The 25,492-nt window shown below is 48.1% G+C and overlaps 1 protein-coding gene across 13 annotated transcripts in view; it reads right to left on the bottom strand.

Annotated features, from left to right (window-relative positions):
* CAMTA2 (calmodulin binding transcription activator 2) overlaps positions 1 to 25,492 on the bottom strand; it is a 1,813,542-nt gene that overhangs the window by 393,460 nt on the left and 1,394,590 nt on the right. For all 13 annotated transcript variants that reach the window (XM_069643632.1, XM_069643658.1, XM_069643676.1 and 10 more), the window contains one exon: positions 22,080 to 22,395. In XM_069643632.1, coding sequence (XP_069499733.1) covers positions 22,080 to 22,395 — 316 coding nt within the window. The remainder of the gene's footprint in view (positions 1 to 22,079; positions 22,396 to 25,492) is intronic.

The following is a 25,492-nucleotide window of genomic DNA, read 5'->3' as shown; positions in this document are numbered from 1 at the left end:
AAGAAAAAGGTCCAGGCTTGGGACTGGATTGATACTGAAGAGCGGTGTGGGAAAGATAAATTGGGTCATTTGGTGATTGAGGATGGAAAGCGTATGAATGTGCTTCCAACTTATCTGCATAAATTCCCCTCACCTAAGATCCCCGACCTCCTAGTCCCTTGTGGTTTAAAGATCTTGGAGACAAGGGAAGTACAGTTGAGGAGGAAGCGGCCTGGGGTCTTAAATCCATTGTGTAGATTTTGTAAGATGCTGGAAATAGTGGAATGTCCAATGCATTTGATAATGGTTTGCAAATCATTGGTCCAAGTCAGATTTTTTTTCTCTAAAAGACAATATGGGAAAAGTGACGACCTTGAAAATGCTGGAGTTTTTGCTATCGGGTAAAGGAGAGGGCAAGGGGGACTTGAGATCCTCTCTTATCATCTAGAAATAGGACAATTGAGGGAAGGATGATGACTGACTATTAATGTTAAAGGTTTTTTTTTATTTAACAGGATCATGTAGCATGTATTTGTTCTTGAATTTTCTGTTCTTTTTTAAGCCAATAAAACATTAATAAAAAAAACTTATTTTCAACAACTTCAATAATCTTGACAATGGCGAATAATCATCTTTTCTCTTACTGCAGGCATACAAAAGGGTTCAATTTGTACCAGCAGCAATTCATGCAATGAACAAGTTACTTACCAACTGGTAACATCCTTTCGACTGGATGTTCCTCCAACATATTCCACATCTTTGTAATATCCACAGCTGTGCATTTCGGAAACCTTTTCGGCAGAGGGTGTCCTGCATCGATGACGTCGGGTCGATGTCCCTGGAAGGCCTCCGTCGAGGGCGACGTCACCAGATGTTATAAATAGGACGCACGGCGCCTGTATCCTTAGTTCATGTTTTTTTCCCCCCAGAACGTGTGGCACCAATCCAATGCCTGCTTGACTGCACATAGCATTGCGGAAACGTAAGCTGCAATTGCATAGGAAATTCTCCAGAGGGGCAGGCTGGGAGGGCGATGTGGAATACATTGGAGGAATATCCAGTGGAAAGAACGTTACCAGTTGGTACGTAACTTGTTATTCGAATGGATTGTGTCCTCCAGCGTATTCCACATCTTTGACAGACTCCTAAAGCAATTCCAGAAAATGGAGGAGGGAAAAGAATTTAGAGTACCCAATCAGATTGCAGAATAAAGAACCACCTTACCAAAGGCCATACCCTGACCATGGATCGTATCCAAGGAGTAATGTTTAACAAAAGGTGTGGATAGAAGCCCATGTGGCTGCATCACAAATATTCCTAATAGGAACTCCCCGTTGGAGGGCTGTGGAAGTAGCCACGCCCCTAGTGGAATGAGCTCTCAACCCTTCAAGAGGGTCCGTAACCGCCAATCGGTAACACTCAGTAATGGTGAGAATAATCAACCTGGACAAGGTCCGTTTGGTAACAGCCTGGCCCAATCGGTGTCCAGCATACCCCACAAAGAGTTGATCGTCCACTCTGACCCTGGACATCCAAGACATATAAAAGCTCAGAACTCTCCTAGGATCCGACCTATGGAGTCGCTCTTCTTCCTTACCAGGATGAGGAGGAGTATAGAAAGAAGCAAGAACCACTTTCTGGCTCAAATGAAATTCAGATACTACCTTAGGTAGAAAGGAAGGACGTACCCCTAGTACAATCCTGTCCTTGTGGAACACAGTAAAGGGCGGCTTAGAGGAAAGTGCCTGCAATTCACCCACTTTGCGAGCGGAAGTAACCGCAACCAAGAACACTGTCTTGAAGGACAATAATCTCAAGGGACAAGAGTGCAAAGGTTCAAACGGAGCACCCAATAGAAATTTCAAAACCAAATTCAAATCCCAAAAAAGCACCTGGAAAGGGAACGGCGGGAACACAGTCAGTCCTTTAAGAAATTGAGAAATCAAAGGAATCTCAAAGTAAGAGCATTCTTCCAACGAGTGCTTAAATAAAGACAGTGCCGCCAGGTAACCTTTAATGGTACCTATTTGAAGCCCCCTGTGGGCTAAAGAAAGCAAGAAATCCAAAACCATGGGAATGGAACACTGAAAAGGATCAACATTTTTTCCTCTGCACCATTCGCAAGACTTGCGCCAACGGACCAGGGATTTTGTTTTCTGGCCTCCTTGCCGAAAGCAACACCTCCATCACGTCATCTGGGAGGTCCCAATCCTTATATCTCAACCTTTCAGATACCTCTGGATGGAGAACCTGACCCCCCCCCTCTCGCGAGAGCAGATCCTCTTGGTAGGGAAGACGGCATGGAGGGCACATGGACATTTTTAGAAGGTCCGGGTACCATGCTCTCCTGGACCAATCCGGAGCAATGAGGATCATGAGGTACCCGAACCTCCGTAACCTCCGTAGCACTTGCGGAATAACGGGGACTGGAGGAAACGCGTACAGCAGTGCGAATTACCAATCCACTGCGAATGTGTCTCCTAAGGCTCCTCTCGGAGGAAATTCCCTTGAGCAGAATCTCTCGCACTTTCGGGTGACACTGGTAGCGAAGAGATTCACTTGTGGGGTTCCCCAAAGGGCGAAGATCTCCAGAAGGACTTCCTGAGCCAACTCCCACTCGTGAGAGATCGTGCTCTGCCTGCTCAGAGCGGCCTCCGCCTCATTTTCGTCTCAGGCCAGATGGACTGCCAAGACCGAAATTCCCTGCTGGGTGGCCCAGAACCAGCTCTGCATTGCCTCTCTGCACAAAGGGAGTGACCCTACCCCCCCCTTTTTTGTTGCGGTAATGCATGGCCACTGTGTTGTCCGTCATGATCAGGACACTAGCCTGATGGCCCTCAGCTCCAACAGATTGATGTGGAGTTTGGACTCAGACGGAGACCAACGACCGTTGGCGGTAAAAATGTTGGCATGAGCGCCCCATCCTGTGAGGGAAGCATCCGTCACTACAGTGACCTCCAGACACGGTTGCCAAAACGGCTCCCCCTTCATCAGGTTCCCTTTGTTGGCCCACCATAGAAGGCCCTGAGAGGGACAGATTGGAATCTGGACGGGATCCGACATCATGCCTGAGAACTGCAACCCCTGCATCTTGAGGATCCATTGCAGGGTTCTCATCCTCAGCCTGGCCTCTGGCACCAGAAAAATGCAGGATGCCATGAGGCCGAGCAACCTTAAGAATTCGAAAGCCGGGAGACTCTGGGCATGTTGAAACTTGTCCACCATCTGCACAATGTGATGAGCCCTCACCTTGGGAGGAGAGCACTTTCCAAAGGACGTGTCCAACACAGCCCCGATGTACTCGAGCTGTTGAGGTGGTGTCCGATGTGACTTCTTGAAATTGAGGGAGAATCCCAGCTTGTGGAGGGAGCGGCAGGTGAGACCGAGGTGATCCAAAGCTTGCTCGGGAGAACGCGCACGGATCAGCCAGTCGTCCAGGTAAGGGTAGACGTGAATCCCCCCTCACCTGAGATACGCCGCCACCACCACCATTAGCTTGGTGAAGACCCTGGGGCGGAGGTCAATCCGAAGGGCAGGACCCGAAACTGAAAGTGCGAGTCGCCAGCCGCAAACCTCAGGTACTTTCTATGCTTCCGATGAATCGGCACATGGAAGTAAGAATCCTGTAGGTCCAGAGACCAACCAATCCTGAAGTTGAAGGGCCTGGAGGACTTGAGAAAGAGTAACCATCTTGAACTTGTCCTTCCTGAGAAGTTTGTTCAACCAACGCAAGTCCAGGATGGGTCTCAATCCCCCGTCTTTCTTTGGGATCAAAAAATCATCCCTTGTTCCTCTCTGCTACAGGCACCAGTTCTATAGCACCTTTCTCTAGCAGGGTCAAGATTTCCTGCACAAGGAGCGGATCCGGAAGCTTCAAAGAGAGATTCCCCGGTAGATTGTCGTGAAGCCGCTTTAGGAAGGGAAGTCAGTAGCCGTGGGCGATAGTATCCAGAACCCACACATCCGAAGTAATGGCTCACCACTCTTCGAAATGCTGAAACTGTCTGCCCCCAACCGGCGACCCACGGGACATGGCTTCATGACTGTCTTTGAGTGGCTGTGGCAGTGCCTGAAGGTAAAGAGGCAGCTGCCTGAGCGGCTTTGGCACCACTATTTCCCCGACCACCACGGGTACTTTTTCGCTGACCCCTTTGACTGGTGGCTAATCTCGTTCTACCAAAGGAGGAGAAGTAACTTGAAGAACCTCCACTTCACTGCTGTCCCCTAGGATGATTAAAGATTTCGCGGCAGATTTTGTGGTCTGCAACCTCTCAAGGCTCTCGCCAGCCTTGCTGCCAAACAAATGAGCGCCATCAAAGGGCATATGCAAAAGACGGGTTTGCACACCCGGGGCAAAACCCCACTTCCACAACCATGCAAATCTGCGTATAACGGTGCTCGCAGCTATGGACCGGCTATCACTGTCGGCCGTGTTCAAACCCGACTGAAGGGATTCACACATGGCATCCTTGCCACCTTGCATGAGAGCAAGGAACCCATCCCTTTATTCCCCTTCGGGAATATGCTCAGCCGCTATAGAAACACAGTTCCACAGAGTGTGTGAAAACCTTGCCAAGGCACAAGTGGAGTTGGCGGATTTCAACGCCATACTCCCCGCAGAAAATACCTTGCGAGCCCAACCGTTGAAGCGTTTGTCATCCCTATCAGGAGGGATGGGAGGGTACGCCGCATGCCTCTAGGTGGCCGTAGCCACCTGAACCACCAAACTCTCGGGAGTGGGGTGAGTGTATAAATTGCTGGGGTCACTAACGGAAGGGCGGTACTTCTTTGTCAACTATTTGTTAACAGCCAGAAGAGATTCTGGTGACTGCCAAGCAGCCGCCACCCTTTTTTGTAAAGTGAGATGAAAAGGTAACACAGGCTCAGAGGACGGACCTTCATCTAAAATATCCGTTAGATCATCTTGTGCAAAATCTTCAGGAGGACTGGACCAGCCCAGATACTCCGTGACCCTAGCCATGAGCCTCCTGTATGACGACTCAGCATGAGCCCCAGGCTCAGGCCTGCCAAATTCCACTTCCGGAGAAGTGTCCAACCCACTGGCATCATGAAGGATTTGCCTCAACTCCTCCAAATGACTAGCTCAAGAAAAGACAGAAGCCACATCAGGCTCAACAGGGTCCTCAAAGTCAGACCTTTCCTCCTCCTCATATATGACTTCCAGAGGGAGGTAAAAACCTTGCCTCGGGACAGAAGAGGGCCTGGAGTCCACCACTGGTCTCACAGACTTAGCAGTAGCCTTCCTTGGAGGATCCACCGTATCAGGAAACTCCAATGGTAAATTTTGGGCAAAAATACCCAAAGGCATCGAGGGCACCAAAGGCTTTGACGCTAAGAGTGTCAACTGCTTCGGCGTCCAGAGCGCCGAAGGCTTTGGAGTCGACGTCTACAATGGTGCCGACGGCACTGAGAGCAGATAAGAAGGCAAAGCCTAGATGTCCGAATCCGACAGACACTGTGCCAACGGAGTCGACGCAGGCTTCAAGCCCTTAGCAGGTTTCTGCGGACTCGCTGGAGACGAGGACCGAGACCTGGAAGCATGTCTCTTGTGACTATCCTGAGCCTTGTCCGAATGGGACCTCGAAGGTTCCTGATCCGAGACGCGTCGAGGACCCGAGCCCGAAGGCGTGCAAGCCATGTTACGAGACTGTTACTTGCCGGCTTCATCAGAAGGCGCGGCCGGAACTGTGCCTTGCGATTAAAAAATCGCCAACATCTGCTCCTTAAAGGCAGCCCATTCCTCCGGAGTCGAGGACTTCGTCGGGCATGCCACTTTCCTCGCGGTTCCATCCTCCAAGAAGGACGGTGAAGGCAACCGGTGATGGCGCTTCCTAGAATGCCGGAACGAGGCACAGGAACCACTCCAGGATCAAGATCCCCGGGCTTCATCCCGACGTGGAGAATTGCCTTTTAAGTCGTCGGTGGATAACCCCCTTGGATTGGGCGATTTAGATTTGTGACTTACTGGGTTTAGAACCCCTACCTACCTGAAGCTTCCCCTGATGCTCCCGCAAGGCTTTGGCAGTCATGGACTGGCATTTTGAACAGTCGTCAGTGTCGTGACTCTCGCCCAAGCACCACAAACAAATGCGATGTGGGTTGATGATCGACATTTTAGACTTGCAGTCCCGGCAGGTCTTGAAGCCAGACCGCGGAGTCGGACGAGTCGAAGAAGATGACATCTCTACGATGAAATACACGAGGTGAGCCGAGTTCTCGAAGCAAACACGTTGGCGGAAAAAACAGATCTGAGGCTACAGGCACTGTGCGTCCTATTTATAACATCTAGTGACGTCGCCTTCGACGGAGGCTTTCGAGGGACATCGACCTGACGTCATAGACGCATGAGGCCTTCTGCCAAAAAAGTTTCCGAATGGAATACGTTGGAGGACACAATCCATTTGAAGATCCTAGCACGGAAATACCAAATTCCTGGCATGAAAGCTGTAACCAATATTGAACAGATTGACCCCATAAGCAAAATATGAGATATTGCTGTGATGGTAATATTTTTGGAGGCCCAATTACAGAAAATAAGATGTAGAGGTCTCTATGACCTGTTCGATTATGTCCTAAGAATCTCACACTCCGTGCATCCCGCCACCATCTGGGATTCAGGTTTGCACAGTCACAGCCAAGGAAAAGTCAGTAAGACCTGCATTACCTACCGTAATTTCTGATGATTGTATCTGCTTAAATTCACATGCTGTGTATACAGTCTGACATCCAGGCACGTCAATTGGGGGTCAAGAGCAACTGCCATTTCCCCAGCGACCTCTGCCTGGACTGGAGCCTGCCCTTTTTTATAAATAGTTTGTTACAAACTATTTATAAAAAAAAGAGCAAGCTCCAGGCTCCAGTCCAGGCCAGTGGAAGCAGCAGCATGGCGCGCTGGTTGCTTTCATGTCACTTAGCAACCATAGCTCAAGCTCATCCGGGGCTGAGGCAAGAAGAAGAGCGAAGCAAGACTTGTGGCGTCAGTTTCGGGCCCCTCTCCCTGTGTCTGTGGGAGGATCCCCATTGGGGTGTCTAGAGTGTGAGACCAGAGAGGAGTCAAGAATTCTCGGCTCCGGCTTACTTGGAGCCGCTGCCTCCCGGAGTTCCCCGCCCGTAAGTACCGGCCCTGCCCTGGGAATGGAGTGAGCAATCGGCTGTCAGGCGGCTCTGGGCTCTTTCGGCGGGTGTTGGCCGACCAACGGCCATGGGGCTCCAGGGGGATGGTTGGCTTGCCCTGCCCGCCTGCGGGTGATGCACCTTTGAGCGCTGCAGCTCTTGGGCCCGCTCTGGAGCAGGCAGGCTTACCCCCCTGTCTCTTCACCAGAGCGAGCTGTCACCCATGCCTTCAGTCTTGGCTATATTCACCTGCCACCCCAACTCGCACCCTTTCCAGGAGCGCCAGTTCTACCTGGACCAGCATGTCAAGATCGGGCGTTCAGTGGCCCGCTGCCATCCGGTGCAGAGCAATGCCACTTTCAACTGCAATGTGCTGTCCCGCAACCACACGCTGGTCTGGTATGACCACAAGACCTGCAAGGTAAGATCATGTTGGTGGTTTATGTTGGGTTGTTGTTGTATAGAGGGTCAACTAGATACACATTTTGTGAACGGGAGAGGATCTGTCTGATGTTTAAGGTGGGGTACAATGTACCAAAAGTCGCAGATTGGTGCTATGCACTTTAAGCATGCATTCTGCAAGGCATGTGCAGGTCTTGCGCGTATTGCTCTTTCCAGTTGAGGTGTGACTGACTTCGTACGCATAAACATCAAACATCCTTGGCAGGTGGTTTATGACAGGGGATTGTACGGGATATAGGCGCTGGTGGTAGAAATGGGGAAACGAATTGTGACTGACTCCATGTACAAATGAGCTGATGGGAAGGTTTTAATTAGATTTTCAAGGTTTTACGCCCTCAAAAGGTGCAGCCTGACATTGATGATTGCGCTAGATGTGAAGGAAGTGCACTCTTTACAGATCAGGATTAGGGTGGCAAAGCAGGTGGTGGCCATAGAACTAGGAAGGCAGAGGCACTGAGGGATACTGCCTTAGGATGCTACTTCCAGCGTGGCGGCAAAGTCAAATGACATCACTTCCTGTGATGTCACTTGGGGCGGGGACAAATGACATCACTTCCGCGACCCCTGGCATTTTGGTGAAATGATGTCCCTGCTGACATCTAGTGGTAATCGCAGAGTATTGCATCTTTCTTTTGAGGATCGAAAGGGGTCGTCGACATGGGCGTGACTGTATCCCTAACATGACATGTAGTGCACCTAAAATCCCTCACGTGTCGAGGTCCCTCTCATTGTTTTTTTTTCTGCCCTGAGGGAGCCTTATGACCAGCGTGAGTGAGTCCAGAGAGAGAAGGTTTAAGATTTCTATGTTCCTTCTACTCCATGAGGGGAGCATGGCGGGCGCATGCGAGTCTAAGCAGATACACTCATCAGAAATGCTTTTACGTAAGTAATGCATGTCTTCTGGTGCTCGTTAATCTGCTTAGAATCACATGCTGTGCATAGACTAGCGAGCAGTACCCGGAGTTTGGAGGTGGGTTGTGAGAAGGAACAGTAGTGAAAAGATGTCTTAGTACTGCTTGTCCCACCTGAGAATCAGACCTAGAATGAGTGTCTAGGCAATAGTGTTTTGTGAAGGTGTGTACAGAACTCCAGGTTGCCGCTTTGCAAATGGACTCAAGGGGAACATTTGCAATTAATGCTATGGAAGCCCCAGTGCCTTGAGTAGTGTGCTCTAGGCTTGAAGGGCAGTTCTCTCTTAGCAAGAGTGTAACAGAGTGTGATGCATTTGACAATCCACCTAGAGATAGTCGATTTGGAGACCGGGTCTCCTTCTCTACCTGCCGCCACTGAAACAAAAAACTTATTTGTCTTTCTTAGTGGTCGAGTTCTTTCCATGTAAAACATGACTGCTCTGCGTACATCAAGTGTGTGCAGGCTTCTTTCTCCCATGTTTGAAGGGTTTTGAAAGAACGTTGGTAATTTTATGGATTGGTTCACCTAGAATTTTGAAAAGAATTTAGGTGCAAATCTAGGTTGAGTGCGCAGAACCACCTTATCTCTGAACTGTTACAAAGGGGTCTAAAACTGAGAGCGCTTGTAGTTCACTTACTCTCCTAATGGAAGTAATAGCTATTAAAAAGCATGGGCTCGAAAGGAGACTCCATAAGTCTAGTGAACACCACGTTTAGGTCCCATCCTGGAGCTGGGTTAGAAATGGGAGGGTGAATTCTCTTTACTCCCTGCATGAAAGCCTTAATAACTGTATCTTCCACCACAACACCTGTTGTGATGTAGTGTAGGCTGAAAGAGCAGCTAAGAGAACCTTTAGAGAGTTAAAGACCATGCCTGAGTCAAGTAAATGAGACAGGTACAAAACAACATGTTGTACGGGCAAGGTAGTTTCATTGGAGGAGATAGAGACATCTCGATCAGATGAGAGAACCAGGGTTGGCGGGCCACATGGGGACCACCGATATCACCGTGACTGGTTCCTGGTGCATCTTGTGCACGATCTTGTTGAGTAGAGGAGTCACGAGGGGGGGGGGGGAGTTTTGGAGGGGAGGAAGCATAAACAAATTTCCCTGACCATGTTATCCAGAGTCCGTTCCCCTTGGAAGAGTTCTGGGGGTAACTGGAGGCGTAATCTTGGCATTGAGCGTTCTCCAAAGTTGCGAACAATTCGATCTCTGGGAAGCCCCATTCTGCAAAAACATTGGAGACAATGTCTTTGTGTAATCGCCCTTCGTACTCCATTGGTAGTGGGAAATCTCTGCTGAGTAAGTTTGCAAAAGATTGAGTTCCCCTGGAACATTTTGTGACAGCAGGAACATGTGTTTGAGAGCCCAATTCCAAATGTTCTGGGACAGTTTGGACAACCGTGGAGAGCAAGTGCCCCCTTGTTTCTTCAGATAGTACCAGGACTGTCTTTCCCTGCAGTTGTGTCTGGAAAGCTTTCAGTGCTTTGCATACTGCTAATACCGTAGCGAGAGAACGAGGGCTGGCGAGAGAACCACTAGATCGTCCTATTGTCCGCTGGCCTGACACCACTGGCTGTTGAGCCAAACCTGCATTGGACGCATGCGCAAGCGCGCGTGAGGAACCAAGTAAATACATGACGCCATCATTCCTAACAGTCGCATAGCCTTGTGTACCGTCACCTCTCGACTGGCTACATATTAAGGGATTTGAAACAGCATCTTTTGGACCCTCTCGTCGGAGGGGAAGACAAGGCCGTCCTTTGTTCGAATTAGAGCCCCTAGGAACTGCTTGACCTGACTGGGGTCTAGGCTGGATTTCTTCTCGTTGATGGATAATTCCAGACTGAATAAGAGATCCATCGTACTTTGGGTATTTGACAGTCGTCGAGGTAAGGATAGACAGGGATGGTTTTCCTGCGCAGGCGTGCTGCTGCCACTGTTAGTACCTTTGTAAATACCCTTGGTGCGGAGGCTATGCCGAAGGGTAGTACTTTGAATTGATAGTGTTTGTCTTGTATCAGGAACCAGAGGTATTTTCTGTGCGCTGGCAACATTGAAATATGAAAGTAAGCATCTTTCATGTCTAGTGTTGTCATGTAATACCCCTGTGAGAGCAGGGGTTTACTTCCTGCAGAGCGACCATGCAGAACTTTTGTGGCTTTACAAATTTGTTTGCTGGGTGCAGATCTAATACAGGGAGCATGGTGAGTTCATTTTTGGGTACAAGGAAGTACACTGAATAAATACCTTTGTTTACCTGTGAAAGAGTTACGACCTCTATGGCTCCTTTTTCTTGTAGTGTCTCGACTTCCTGAAGACGGCTACGCAGATGGTCTGGCGTCAGTCGTCTTGCACGTGGAGGTCTGAACGTTGGGGACTGGCTGAACTCTATACAGTACCCGTGGGCCACGGTCTTCAGCACCCACTGGTCTGTAGTTATCCCCTCCCCTCGCCTTGTGGAGGGTCTTTGTGTGATTTGGTCGTGTTCCTTCTTTGCGGTCTTGAGAGCCTCGTCAACCGCTCTTCCAAGGGTTTATAAGTGGCGCTTGAGTTTCTGGCTTGAACCCAGAATTTCTTAGCCACACGTGCCTTTTTAGGAGGGTGCCCTGAGCCAAAGATCGCCCGCTGTCTCAGCGGAATCCAAAGTGTTCTTAAGTATACTTTGTTTTACTTGTCTGCCCTCGGTTACCGTGGTCAGAAGACGAGTCCGTAGCATTCAGGAACCTCCTGCAGGCCTTCCTGTAATAAGGCCCATTTTGCTCCACGTAGCTGGCTAACAAGGTGGTATTGTTAGCGATGCGTGTAGAAAAAGCTGCTGCGGCCGTGGCCCTCTTTCTTAGGGCATAGAGTCTTTTACATCAAGTGTCTTTTACACTCTGTGTCAGGGGGTGCCTCGCCGTTTGACACCATCAGAGAGTCTGGGGCGGAGTGACCTCCGATATAAAGAGGATCAGAGGGGGAAGGCCGAAAAAGCTTTTTCCATCCTCGGATTAACTGCTTTTGTGAGTGCAGGTGTTGCCAACGAGGGAACCATACGCTTTTTAATGGAGATGAGGAGAGGAATAGCCTGGCTGACCGGCGGCTTCTCTTTAAGAATATCCTCCACAAAGTCAGCTTCAGGTACAGCTTCATTGGTGGCGATTTTGAAATGTTCTGCTGCTTTGCGCAACATGGCGTTAAACGTTATTTGATCGTCCACTGGAGAGGGCTGTCTAGTGGGAGTAGTCTGGGGGAAATCCAAACACGGCATCAGGATCTGGTGACGGGTTTGGAGACTGCCAGGGCTGAGGGTCACCCCTATTCGGGTCCCCCTCCCATCCCTCTATGGGATCATGCATATTCTCAGGATCGATGAAATGATCTTCATCCTGAGTGTTTGCAGGAATTTCCTCCTCAGTGAGGTCATAAGTGTACACATCCTCCTTCTGAGAGGGGTCAAAGAGTCTTGCAAATTTAGCCACAGGGTCCAAAAGGCTTTTTTCCTGTGGTCTTTTGGGGGTGGATTGCTCTGAGAGGGTAACAAACCTGTCAAGCCTCTCCATACAATTCTCACATTTGTCCCTAGTCCAAACAGAAGACCCAGAGGGGTCTAGAGGTGGAAAGGGCTCCTGTAAACAATTCTCTGCTGCCAAACGTCGAGATTTTTGTCTCAACGCCAAAGAAATACCTTCTTTGCCTTCCGAAAACTCCTCCTGGGGGACCGACAGAGGTGGCGTGTCCCTGTGCTTCTCCTTAGGCTTGGCAGAGGGTTCCGGTATGCCCCTTAAGCTAGCTTTGGGTTTCGACAGATCCATGGCCTTTTCCGTAGGCCTCAGCAAATCCTTTGACTGCCGCCAATGAGCGTCAGCCGAAACAATTCTCGCGATGCTTTCGGCAACATCCTCCGAAGACAGGAGACGCATAGCCTCGGCCTGCGGTTGTCTAGTTTTTGTCGGAGCAGGGGGCTTGTCCACGGGGGACGCCTTCTTTGGCAGAGCCGAGGCCTTGTCGTTGGTTGACGCCTTCGTACGATCATTCCCCATAGCAGTGCTTGAGCCATGCCTGGGGGCACAGGCAGACGACGCGGAGCGGGAGCGCTCCGTCGAAAGGTCAACGACCTCTGGGTCAGAGTGTAACGCTCACCTGGTATCCACGGGGACGTCACTCAGCCTGTTCTGACCTCTTACGACCTCAAACTCTTCCCTGGAGTCTACTCGACTGGAAACTGGGCCTGAAACACAGGATTGGTAGAGTTTAATTTAGAGTAGATTGTTGTTGAACGCCTTCTTCCCTGGGGTCCAACCCTTCCCTTTGATCCACAGATCACCTTGTTTTCTTGGAAAGTGTGATCTCCATCCTGCTTTCAGCGCAGGGGCGCGTTGATTGATGCAGGCTCGTTGCTTCCTAGTTACTTCACTGGCAAGAGTCCGACAGGTAAGTATAATGAGTCTTTTGAACAGTTCCTAACTTCATTCCTTTCCTTTCCTTCCTTAGATGATGGCTGGCATCTGGGGATGGCGACGTGCTGCTGAGATGAGTAGTGCTGAAGGTGAGTGAGAGCGCGATGCGACCCTTTTGTATTTGCATTGAATTGAGTTATTTTTCTGTGTCTTTTAGGTGCCGCAACGTTTTCAGCGTGGATGCCGGTTATGAAGAAGAAATGTGATAAGCGCGGTATGCGGCGCCTCTAGATGTTTTCACGCTAACCTGGAGTCTCTTTTCCCTCTTGCAGATGGATGAGAAGTACCGGAGACAGAGTTCCCCCAGAGCGGCTGGGAGTCAAGTAAGCGTTTGAAGCTCGTACAGTCTTTAAAAATAAGCAAAGATTTGCTGAATGCTTACTAATGCCTTTTTTCTGTTCTTTTCCCTTTTCCTTAGGAAGCGGCGTGCCGGGATGGGAATGACACCGCCGAAGATGCCCGCAAAACAGAAGGAGCGATGAATGATGGGACGAAGCGTCGCAAGGTAAGGCTGTTCCTAACGGTGTTCTTGTTCTTGCAGGAGCTGAGCGCAGAAGAAAGATGAAGGCCTACTGGAGACCGATCCGAACATGGGTGAGTGTCATGCTGCAGGTGCAGAAAACACAAAGAATGTTTCTCAGCCTGGGCGTGGCTTAAATAGTCTCTGGGTATCCCAAGTGTCTCTGGGCTGAACCACACCCAAAAGACACTAGACTGCACATGCAGTTCTGGGAACCGAAATACGTGGGGGCATCCATCTTGTCCCCATCAATGCACTACAAGTCCAATCCCCAATGTTATCCTATGGAAATGAGTGAGTCTGGTGCCACAAGCGCCCTGTCTGACTCCAGGTGGGTCTTGGAGGGCTGGAGACATGAGAGGCAGGAATCATGACAGAGGTATGTTCGTCACTATTGCCCTCGTCGCACTCGGCGGTTGCGGCAGCAGGAGATGACTCGGCCTTCGACATCCCGTAGGCCACCCACCGCTTGCAGCGCTCCTTCAATGTTTTAGGACGGAGGAGCTTGCACACCGCACAACCTTCTTCATTGTGATCGAGGGGCAAGCAACCGTTACACCGTCGATGCTTATCTCTCCAAGAAAATTTGCCCTTGCAAATGGGGCAAAACCTAAATGGAGTCCTCTCCATAGCTGAGGATAGGGAAAGTGACGAAGACCAAAGAGGAAAGAGGGAGGAAAGGGAAAGGCATTCTCAGATTTTACAGAAATGTCCACGTGACACCGCTCTCCCTACTGTGTAGGCCGGCTGGAAGGCCCGGCCACGTGGTCGGCAGCGCCGACAGGATCACCGTCTGTCGAATGTCCGTTTTAGGTTTTGGCACAGATCCAGAACAGCCGTCGAAAGGAAAGACGGTTAGGGCAATCTTAAATATTAATAATAATATATTCGACCAAAGGTCGATGGAACAATTTGCAATGTCTCTAACGAGCTCCGCTTACCAGTATGCTGGGTGGAAGAAAATAATCTGAGGGACCTCGATGCGTGAGGGATTTTGGGTACACTACACGCCACGTTAGGGATAGTGTTACAGGCACGCCCATGTAAACATCTCCTTTCGATTCTCGAAAGACAAGATGCAATACTCCGCGGTGACCCCTGGATGTCGGACTATATGCACAGCATGTGATTCGAAGTAGATGAACAACCATCAGAATTTATATTACTGCCATACAGTAAAAGGGACGCATTTGGGATAGCTCAAAAAATCTTATAATTGTCTTCTCTACAGATATTATTAACTAGACATCTTGCATTTAACTCACCTCCACAAATGATCAAAGCTTTGGGATTTATAGATATCCATTGATCCAGTAAAGAAGACAGATTTGTAGCCAGCTTATCCCTTTCCATCCTCTCGAGGGTTATGTATATATCAGTAAGTTATTTGTTTTATATTATCTTCGTTCTTAACAGTAAAACGTACTGCTAACGTATTATTCCCAGAGCCCAGGGACTTTGAGATCCTTTGACCCAACAGAGGTACGTACTGCAACCACTAAGCCTCTCTTGGCTCTTCTCCCTGACTGCCAATCTGGGCCCGTTTCCAATATGTATTAAAACTTTCCAAAAAGATTCCAGGATGGCCGCCGGGGTGCGAGGACGTGAAGCTCTGTGGTCGGTCCCAAGGCCTAAAATGTAATGCACTGACCCCTTCCCCCCACAAAGGGACTCGGCACAGTCCCTCTATGGCAGCAGGGGGACAGTACAATTGAGTGAACGAGCAGTGAAGCCCCCCCCCCCCCACCAGAGCAAGAGGAGGAGAGGCCAGAATTAGCATCTGGAGGGAGGTAGAGTGGCCCAGGCCAAGTGTGGCGGAGAAACCAGGGAGATCCCCGGCGGCAGGACCGGTGACAACCCTCGACACCTGCCGACCATTCAGAGGAGAATCGGAGGTCGGCCGTGTGCCTGTGGGACTGGTACGGAAGGAGTGGTGGACTGACAGCCCTCTCTCCCCTTCGGCCTGAGTACGCCGCCACGACAAGAAGGTGCAGAGCAGAGCGCAGGCTCTGGGGAGTGAGGAGGAGAGCCCTGGAAAGCCTGCTGGTGCAGAAGGCGGCTGGGCCGGGACCCGGGAGGCGAGGGAAGCAACACCCTGGGCCCCGATGAGAGTACCTAGAGGAGAGGAGCAGAGGTCCTGGGAAGCCTCTGTGGAAGAGTGGAGAAGATCAAGGCCCAGGCCAGTACCGGCAGGGAGCGAGTGAAGCGGAGAGTAGACTAACAGTGAGAAGGGAAGAGCATGTCCAAATGTGCAAGAGCTGATCTTACGACAGGACCACCGCCCCTCACACCACATAAGAGGGGTGAATAAGGTCCAAGGGGACGGACATTGGAATGGGACGGCGACAGAGGACTAGGAATAAACTACTGAGGAGAATGGATAAACAAAACAGGGCCTGCTTCCTCCCTGCCTCTTCACAAGCCACGAAGCAAGGAGGGCCTTCAAAGAGCAAAGTAACATGGTGCCGTGGGGAGAACTAGTGAGATCAGGACCCAGAAAAGAATGGAATGGTGGCAGGCTCAGGCGGTGTAAGGAAGAGTTTGGCTCAGTTTACATAGATCGGCGTGACACTGCATGGGAGTAGGTAGGAGATTGCCTCAGATTATACATTTGATACGCCCCTGACCCCCAGGGAATGAATGTGTGGGCTATTTGACCTAGGAAGTAGTCTGCCTGTTAGAATCCAGAAGACGGTTTTCATGATGATGCCAATAGCAGCACGGAAGTTCTTAGCGAAACACTGGAAGCAGAGGCAACCTCCAACAGGCATTGATTGGCTGGAAAAATTGTGGGGAATGTTTGCAATGGAGGGGTTCATATACCGTATCCAGGCAAGGGGGAACATTTCGACGAGACTGCAAAGGAGTTATGGTATACCTGCAGGGGGACTATATGAAGTAATAGTGTCCGCACAACTTGCATATATCAGACTTTGTTTGAAAACTCGAAGGTTGCAAGGGAAGAGCCGGAGGAGATGAAAGAGGTGGGAAAAATACTGCTGCCACGGGGAGGGAGGGAAGGTACGTTTATGTTACTGTTAGTAAAATTGCAAAATACCAATAAAAATACTGTCAAAAAACAAAACTTCCACAAAAATGGAACATGTCAGCCAGGTTTCTTGAATCACATTTGAACTAACCCATTTTCTAAAATATTGTTAGAGATTAAATAATTATGAACCCTTGAGTTCTAGGAAAGGATATGCCAGCTTCCCTCCGCCACATCAAATATTTCTTTACATGTTTACTCATGATTTCCGGTATCCAATTCAAGTCAACCTTTGTCTCTAAAGTGTTTGATTCTGAGATTCTTCATTCTAACACACTCAACTAGAGAGATTGTCTTTAGCACAAATAATCTGTACATTATCTTTATACATAGAACCTTTAAATTAAGTGTTATTATGTTCTCTATGAGAGCTTGTTGCTTTTGCAGCCACACAATGATCATAGCCCAACGCTTGGAAACGATCTACCTTGTCACACACTATTTGAGATATCAGTAGTGTTGTAAAGTGAACTTTGGCTAACTTCAAATTATTTAAATAAATAAATTCAATTTGCATAGTATCTTTAATAGTGATGACACTCAAGGATATAAAAACAAGGAAAGACTCAGGAAGTGTGAGAGAGGTGCCTGAAGGACCTGGCTGCAGGAATCCTGTGCTGGAGAAGGAAGGGCTGAACACAGCTCTGCGAAGAGAAGATGGGGGGGGGGGGGACTCTTGCCCTCCAACTGCCTATGAAGAGGAGGATAGCACTGAAGGTGTCAAGGAAACAAGTCCTCCCCCTCCAGGAGGAAAGGGAACCCCTGGGCATCAGCTGAGTGCCCCAGCCCAGAAGAGACTGCAGTATCCCCTCACTGAAGGAGACCAGGGAATGTTTGACTTACACAGCTTGGGTGAGACCCATTGAAGTTCCAGCTTGGGTGAGACCCATTGAAGTTGATGGTAACAAGACTAAAGAACTTTGCCGGTGAGAGAGGGCTTTTCCTCTTTATTCCAGAAGCAGATGGAGCTCGGGAGAAGACATATCATCTCCAATGAAGGCAGATAGAGGCTGGAGGCACGAGCCGGTGTGCGGAAGTTGGAGGCGTGAGTCGGTGTGGTGGAACAGAGGAGCTTGCCAGCAGAGAAGGACAGAAACGTGGTGCGAGCAAGGCGTACCGTGGAGATAGCAGGAACCGCGAGATGATTCCTGAGCGTCCAGCAGCCAGGAGAAGCAGTGTTGTCCTAACCAGAAAATGCAGTGCAGGAGCAGAGCCGCGAGAGAGGTTGGAGAGACGTCAGAGCTGCCCAGAGTGGGGAACACGCAACAAAGGTCTGCCACGTAAGCTCAAGGAAGACCGTACATGCCACACAGAGCCGATGAGTCTGCCTGAGCAGAGTGAGGATCCCCGAGCATTTCGTGGATCGCGCCAAAGAGAATTTGAACATTGTGAAGTTACGGAAAGTGCAATAACAAGAAGAGTGTTTGTGAGTCGAAAGGACAGAGTGCCAACCCGAAGCCCAATAAGAAATGAATGCAAATCTGGGGAAAGCTTAAAAGCACAATGAAACAAGTAGATATACCAAGCCAAGAAGGATATATGTAACTGTTGGATGTAAAGAGGCACTATAATATGAGACATCCTGGCAAACATACACCAGGCATTTGAAAGCATGAGAAGAGAAGCCCTGGCAGGAGAGTACACCAGGCAGTTGTGAGTGTAAAAAATGCCCTGGCAGGAGTGTACACCGGGCAGTTGGAGGGGCATAAAGAGTCCAGGCAGGGGTGAATACCAGGCAAATTGCAAACCTACAAGGAGTGTCAAGCAGAAACAGTGTTTGTTAAGACAAAGAAGGAACTTGTGTTAAAAGAAGGAACAGTTGTTAAAGAAGAACTTATACGGCTGAACCGTTTTTATCTAACAGGATTGTGGTGGGCCAAGAAAGATACAAGGAACTGTTAGACCCGGAGACATTTGTGATACCAGTGAGGAATTCAGGGGAATGGAATCCTTTCCATTTTTGGAGAACATTTACCTTTGAGCCATTCTGTTTTTATTTAAGAACACTTTTGCAAATACCAGGTTAAAGACATTTCCCTTTTCACTTTATTATTTTGCTTATAACGTTTGGACACATGGACAGCTTTTGATTTAGGACATCCTGACAAAGACTCTTCCAAGAGCAGGGTCAGAGAGGCATTTTCCCAACCAGTTTAAGTTTAAAAAAAAAGTATTTAACCAAAAACGTGACAACTCTGTGTCTGGCTTTCATTTCTGACCTCGCACTGTAGCCCTGGTAATAGAGGGAGCAATTGTTATCAGGACCTCCCATGGTGAAAACTAAATAACAGCCGCGAGGTCTACCACTACCAGCGCCTCAGGATGCACATGAAGGGCCCAGGGCAACTATTCAATGGAAATTAACAAAAGTGGTAGAGGATGGTGTCAGAAGACCCAGGATCTGGCCCTTTCAAAAAGAAGGGGGGAGACAAGGCAAGGCCTTGTCATGGGGCAGATTCTATGATAAGAGCAAACACTCCCGAAACCCCTTCTCCACTGTGCCAGTATGTAAGTATGCAGACCTTCATCTCCCCTTCTTTCTCGAACCTGCAGTGTGCACCATGATCTCCTTACCTGTTCCGGAACCAGTGGAAAGTTAGGATAGAGGCCCCTCCAGGAGCTTTGGCCTTGCAGTGCCCTAGACGTGGCACGATCCCCCTCCAACTGAAGGAGCAGTCAGCTGCATCTGTGGAAGTGCCTTCCCACCAAGGAAGCTCTGTGACGTCAATAGGGAGCACTGGGACTGTGGCACTGTTGTATAAGGATGCCACCAACATCAGTGCGTAAAAGAGGGAGGCAGCTACTGTGCCTTACCACACCAATGTTTTCTGTCACGCTGCATTGCCCGATACAGTCGACTGACCCTCATGTATGTGGAGAGGCCCCCCCAGATCACCAGGGACAAAGAGTAACAGAAGAACCACCTTTTCCCCCTCTACTTACCCGGAAACCCCTCAGGAAAAGAACTCGATGAGCGGACAAACAAACATCCTTCCTCAGTACCAGCAATAATACGCTGTAAACCTGCATGGAGGACGTGGGCAGGGCTTAGCCCACTCCTTATGAATTTTCAACACATACACCCAGCCTGGGGAGGAAAGGCTAGAATGAAATTCGCTGGGAGAGCTGGCCAATCCCCAGGAAGGGAGGGAGATTTAAACAGGGACAGGAAGCAGGAAGTGGTGGGTTATTTGGGTGAGGTCAGCAGTTGAGGTCGACCAAGGGACCAGCACGAAGGAAAAAGGAGAAGCAGTGTGTGGAGCAGACTTGTCCAGCAGATGGGATAGTGGTCCTTGTGAGCCAGAGGGTTTGATGTGCGAATGGGCATGTTTGTGTAACTAGTGTGTAGGTGGGCAAGTTTAAGGAGTGTATGTAAATCGGTTGGTGCAGAGCTGAACGAGGGTGTTGAGTAGCAGTGACAAAGGGAGGAGAGTTGCAGTGGGAGAAGGAGCATAGTAGTGGGAGGAGAAGCATAGTGGGAGGAGAAGCATAGTAGAGGGAGGAGGAGGCGCATAGTAGAGGGAGGAGGAGCCTAGTAGGGGGAGGAGGAGAACAGCAATGTGGGAAGAAAGTAATTGGGAGAAGGGGTAAAATCAAAGAGTGGAGGCGTCAGGTTAGGAGGAAGGAAAATACCAGAGGGACAGAAGCACGGCGGTGGAGTAAAAAGAAGGATGCGCCAGTAAGAGTAAAACAAAGAAGTTAAGCATGGGCATGCATGAACAAGCCTGAATGCAACAGAGCTAGAGCAATGTTCCTTGGAAAATAAAACAAATGGATAGAGTGGCAACAACTATCAGTCCCTGAGGGAACTTAGTGAGCCAACGACTTATGGAGTCACCATTAGCGATTAGCAAAAGACACTTGTAGATAGCGGGGGGTTACCGATCAGCAACATTAACCTGAGATTACAAATGCCAGGGTTAGGGAAAATAGTGAGAGAGGGAAGGCCATAGGGCTCACAAAATTAAACTAAAACTCTTGGACTGTCTCACAGTGGTATATAGTGTCATCCATGAAAATAGTCTACCTTCAGGTAACAAAACTGTTTTTTTTTTTTTTGCCAGTACTGATGTCTTTCCTCATTACCACGGATCTCAGACAGAAAATCATCCGGTGGGAACAGATCAGATGTATGCAACAATCCATTAGAGGGGTTCCCTTGACAATGGTTATCATGCCTCTGATGTATGCGGGGTTGCTAGCATTTAAAGAATAAATTATGAGTTGCCCTTCTAAACTCTGAAGGAATATTTTGCTTGTGGGTCGTGGTGCTTGTTGGAGAGCCAGGTTATTTGTGGTTAGGACTGTGCATATATCGCTGCTAGACACTCTCAAAAAGTGCAGTTCTTTTTGCATGGATAGGCATCTGAGAGCAGCCAACAAAAACATTTCAATAAGTTGCCCTTTAATAAGCTACCCTCCACCTACCCCCAGAAACAAGACAAAAAAAGACACAGAAAAAAACTGTGGCACACCACAGGTAATCATCAGCAGGCATAAACAAGGACAGCTTTGCAGATGTGACACTGAAGCATGCAAGATATTAAGCTGTAAAATTCATGTTACTGCACGTTGAATGACCCGGCATTCCTGCAAGCCCTTCTCTGAAAGTCCACTTTTAGCATAACAGGCGGTGGGCAGGCACTATTCACACATGCATTCCTGCAAGCCCTTCTCTGAAAGTCCACTTTTAGCATAACAGGCGGTGGGCAGGCACTATTCACACATGCTCTATATGGCACATGTGTGTTACTGGACGAGGCGGTACCCACAAGAGTGCTGTGCGCTGAAGGTGAGGAGAAGCGAAACAAAACGAGGGCCACTGTATATTTGGTGTAGTCGCAAGAGGAAGGGCAATTGGGCTTTGGTATAATGGTCTTGGTGACGGCTGAAAACTGTGTGTTCCAAGTGTTTCCATTTCCCTTGCTGTAGAAGCAAACTGGGAATGGGGGAAGAAGGTTGCGGGGCTGTCACCTGCATTAGAGGAAGGAGCAGAAAGGGGGCAGGTAGCGGGATAAAAGAAGGGAATGGACAATGGGTTCTTGCTGCAATGGGAATGCTGGGCCCGAAAAAATGGGATTCTGCAAATCTGGCCTGCAGCAATCCACCACTTAACCACTGCATGCATCTGTTAAGCTTTATATAGGACAATCTCAGCTGTGAAGCAATGGAGTGCTGTACAAATGGCTACAACAATAGAGTATGATTATGTATACGAATTAAGGATAGGCTATCAAGTGTACACTTGGAAGATGATTGACATGGAGGATAACAGAGGTTGCAGGCTGAGGACACTGGTTAAGGATGGAAAGGTAGACACATTCTTCATTAATTTGTTGATGTATCCACAGCAATGCTCCCGCTGAAGCTATATTCCTGCAAGTTTCATGCAATCTGACCTTCCTGACTGTACAGCAGAGTCCCTGGGTATGCCTCAGTGACTCCCTTTTGCCGCCCTTGTTCTATGGCACAGTTTGTAGTTCTGCCACACAAGATAAAAGTTTAGGAATTCAAAGGATGCCAACTTATAAGTATTAAGGTGTGTTCTCCCCCCCCCACCCCTGTTCATGGCGATGTACCTGTATCTGGACTACTGGAAAGTGGCGAGGCTATTCGGGCACCCTCTGGGGTGCCTCTAACCAGCTGCTGCCAATCACTGTCATCCAGCTCTGCTTCCAGAAAGAGCGCTTTGCTTTGGAGTAGATGGTCTGGATCTCGCTGGTTTTCTTCCTCTCTCTGCATCTCCTCCAGGCATGTAGCAAGTCTCACATGTCCACGGGAACGGGCGACGCTAAGTGGAAGACGACCCAGGGAGTCTGGGATGTTGAGTGCCTGACGGTTCCATTGGTACAGCAAGACAGCAGCATCGATGTGCCCTAATGCACAGGCCCACATCTGAAATAGAAACAGCAGAGGATGACAATGTAAACAATATCTATTAAATCATAACAAATGTTTGCTAGCATTGACCCTTGAAAAATGTACATGATGGTTGGTCGAATAAATCATGGCATCGTGAGAGCATGCAGGAACACAATAAAAGTATAAAACACACAAGAAAACCTAAGCTTACAACAGTGTGTGTCAATAAAATCACTATCACGCTACACTTACCAGCTCCTTAGCTTCAGGCACCATCTTAGAATGGAGCCAGGAAGATATTATGAGCTGGATTAGAAGGAGATGTGTGATGGTCAAATCTAAATGCATAGAAGCTAATAATGTTGGCGATCTACTGTTCCCCAAATGGGCAATCTACTATGAGAAGGAAGCACACATTTGAAAAATATTCAGGGAGCTGCTTAGGCTACCTGAGAATCAGCTTTAGAACCAATGCCAAGAAAATGAAATATATGAGATGATATCCACCGAGTGGTTTCGAAAATGTCTACAAATGACACATTTCCCAAGAGTTAGCTTGCTGCCAGTTTATAAGAAAACATGTAGTGTTAAAAACCCCCATGTATTCTAAAGGTGTACAATGCATCTATAACCTGAGAAAGTGTACAATTCTCCCCTATGAAATGAATATGTACATGATAAAGCTGCCTAGATTCTGTAGTCCAGGTGTAGGCCGGTCCTGAAAAAATCCACTTTATTGCAAATACTCTTGAAAATATGTCTGCTCGAGAGGTCCACGATTTTAGGGGGTAGAGAACCTATGGGTTGGTGAGTGCTCATCAGATTTCCATTCTCAAAGAGGTGTAGAGAGAATGCTTTGTCAAAGCGTGTTGCTTGTTACGTGAGATTTTCAGCAGCATTAGAAACTGGAGACCACATGGAAGCCATATATCTGATAAGAGAGATACAATGTGGTGTATTACAAGGTTGTTCACGAGTTGCAATGTACCTCCCCATTGCCTATGTGATTGCAGAAAACATATGCAGATTACTACTAGACCCTTGTCAATCTCTCAAGATATCTGGTGTGATGAGCTTAAAGCAAGCCTTTTTTCAAACTGCATAAAACTATACCCATCTCCAAAGTAAGAAGTGATTTGTATAACTTGCAGATGTTACTCTTGTGCAAAGGACTCAAAATCAGTAACTCTAAATGAGGAACAAATCTGCTGTTTCAGTTCCCGGTCATACATGGAAGGCACACCCTCATAGGATTACTGAGTGCCTGACGTGGCGTAGTGAAGCAAGAAAAGAACGATGGTACACTCCCTATAGAAGAATCTAGGGAGTGAGGATGTTCTGGTTTCTTTGGACCCTTCACACATTCTTGTAGGGTACTCAACGATTCTTAGAAGCAGGACAGTTGATTAATCCTAATTGTAATGAGAGAGTTTGCTGTGGTTTGAGGACATATATTATGATTTACTGAGCAATACCAATTTGGGCATATCAGAATCTGCTATTGGGAATCATGCCATCTAGCGCTTGCTTTTTAATAAGTGATTTTCATTCCCATGACACTTCGTTGGCTAAGTCACTTTTTTGATGTAATCCTTTTTATTAAGGAAGTGCATAAACACAAACAAGAGCAATAGGGAAACAGAAATTGATGCGATAAAAATATGGGCATCACATCGTAATCGTACAACTGAGGGAAAGAAAGCAAACAAACGAAAAATCAATATGAAACAACAAAACAAAGCACACAAATGGTACAGTGTCTGTTTACCATTTGATGTCCGCCATGCCAGTTTTCACAAGAGCAACGCTTAATGACAATGCTTAGGATATTATCCTTACACCTGTCCAAGTGGCACGATTGGTTAATGTCACGGGTCATAAAAAAACATGGTTGACAATTCTTATTTCAAAAGGATTTATTGGTTTTACCAGAACAGCCAGAAATCGTTGGGCGGGAGACCACCGCGCTGCTACTTTTGCATCTGGCTGATAATGTCTTCATGGAATGGGAGCCTCTACTTGACTCCAAGATAGTTGCTCACTTATCCTTTCATTGTGGAACCTTCGACCGTGGTTCTACTGGTTGTTTTTTTCTTTACTGGAACCAGCTGCATTTCTCGCTCGCCTTACACCGACATCTCAAGTTACCAATTCTTTTACCAGCTATCCTCTGTGGCGGACTAGGAATTCGGCTCTGGGCCTCCCCTCTTGAGGCTCTCTACCATTAAAGATTCTCTATTGTAGCTGACCTAGTGTTATGTCCGTTTCGTTCAAAGTTCCAGTCTCAATTTACCTTATTGAGAGTTTTCTCACTTTTTCCTTTTGCCGGGTTTCTCTTTTTCTAGATTCTGTTTCTCTTTGTGCTTTGTTGCATCTTTCTCTGTGCTCTGTTTTTTTCCTCTCCAAGTCCTTCCCTTTAAGGGCCACGTCTTCTAACCAGCTGGGGTGTCTTCCAGGGACGTCATTTCACCAAAATGCCAGGGGTAGCGGAAGTGACATCACATGACCTTTGCCCTCTGATGAAATCACAGGAAGTGGTGTCATTTGACCCCCCCCACCTCGACGTGACATCACAGGAAGCGATGGAACACAACCTTTCACCCCGTGACAAAACAGGAAGGGACATCACATATTGTCCTTACAAAAAATATGGTTGCAATATCACTATAATGTTATATACATTTCCTACAAGAATGGATCACCATATGTATCATTAATATCAGTGTTTATAGGACCATATTACCAAATTACTGAGAATGCAAGCAGACGTCCGAGGCCAAATGATAATGATATGTTATTATACAGCACTTACGCTTAATCGCTTTACATAGTTCAAATGTATATACAATATCAGCCAACCTGTGTTGGTACTCATTTATCGACCTCAGAAGGGTGAAAGGCTGAGTTGAGGTGTTTAAGAATAGGCTAAATCAGTGACTCACCACCTGAAGTGCCTGGAAATAAACCTTTGAGTCTAGCAATTATTTGATAGAATTCCAGAAAGAGCGTCAATGCTCAATGTGATACACCTGTGGAACACCGTTTTCTTTTTTTTTTTAAAGAGGCCTGCACAAAATATATCTTTTTTTTCTAGGGGTAGCAAGGGAGACCACAGGGGTAGCAATGGAGA

This window comes from Ambystoma mexicanum, chromosome 1p (assembly GCF_040938575.1).
Source record: "Ambystoma mexicanum isolate Mex_15411 chromosome 1p, UKY_AmexF1_1, whole genome shotgun sequence".
Lineage (NCBI taxonomy): Eukaryota > Metazoa > Chordata > Amphibia > Caudata > Ambystomatidae > Ambystoma > Ambystoma mexicanum.
The sequence above is the reverse complement of the archived record's forward strand: the minus strand, read 5'-3'. Positions and strand labels throughout refer to the sequence as shown.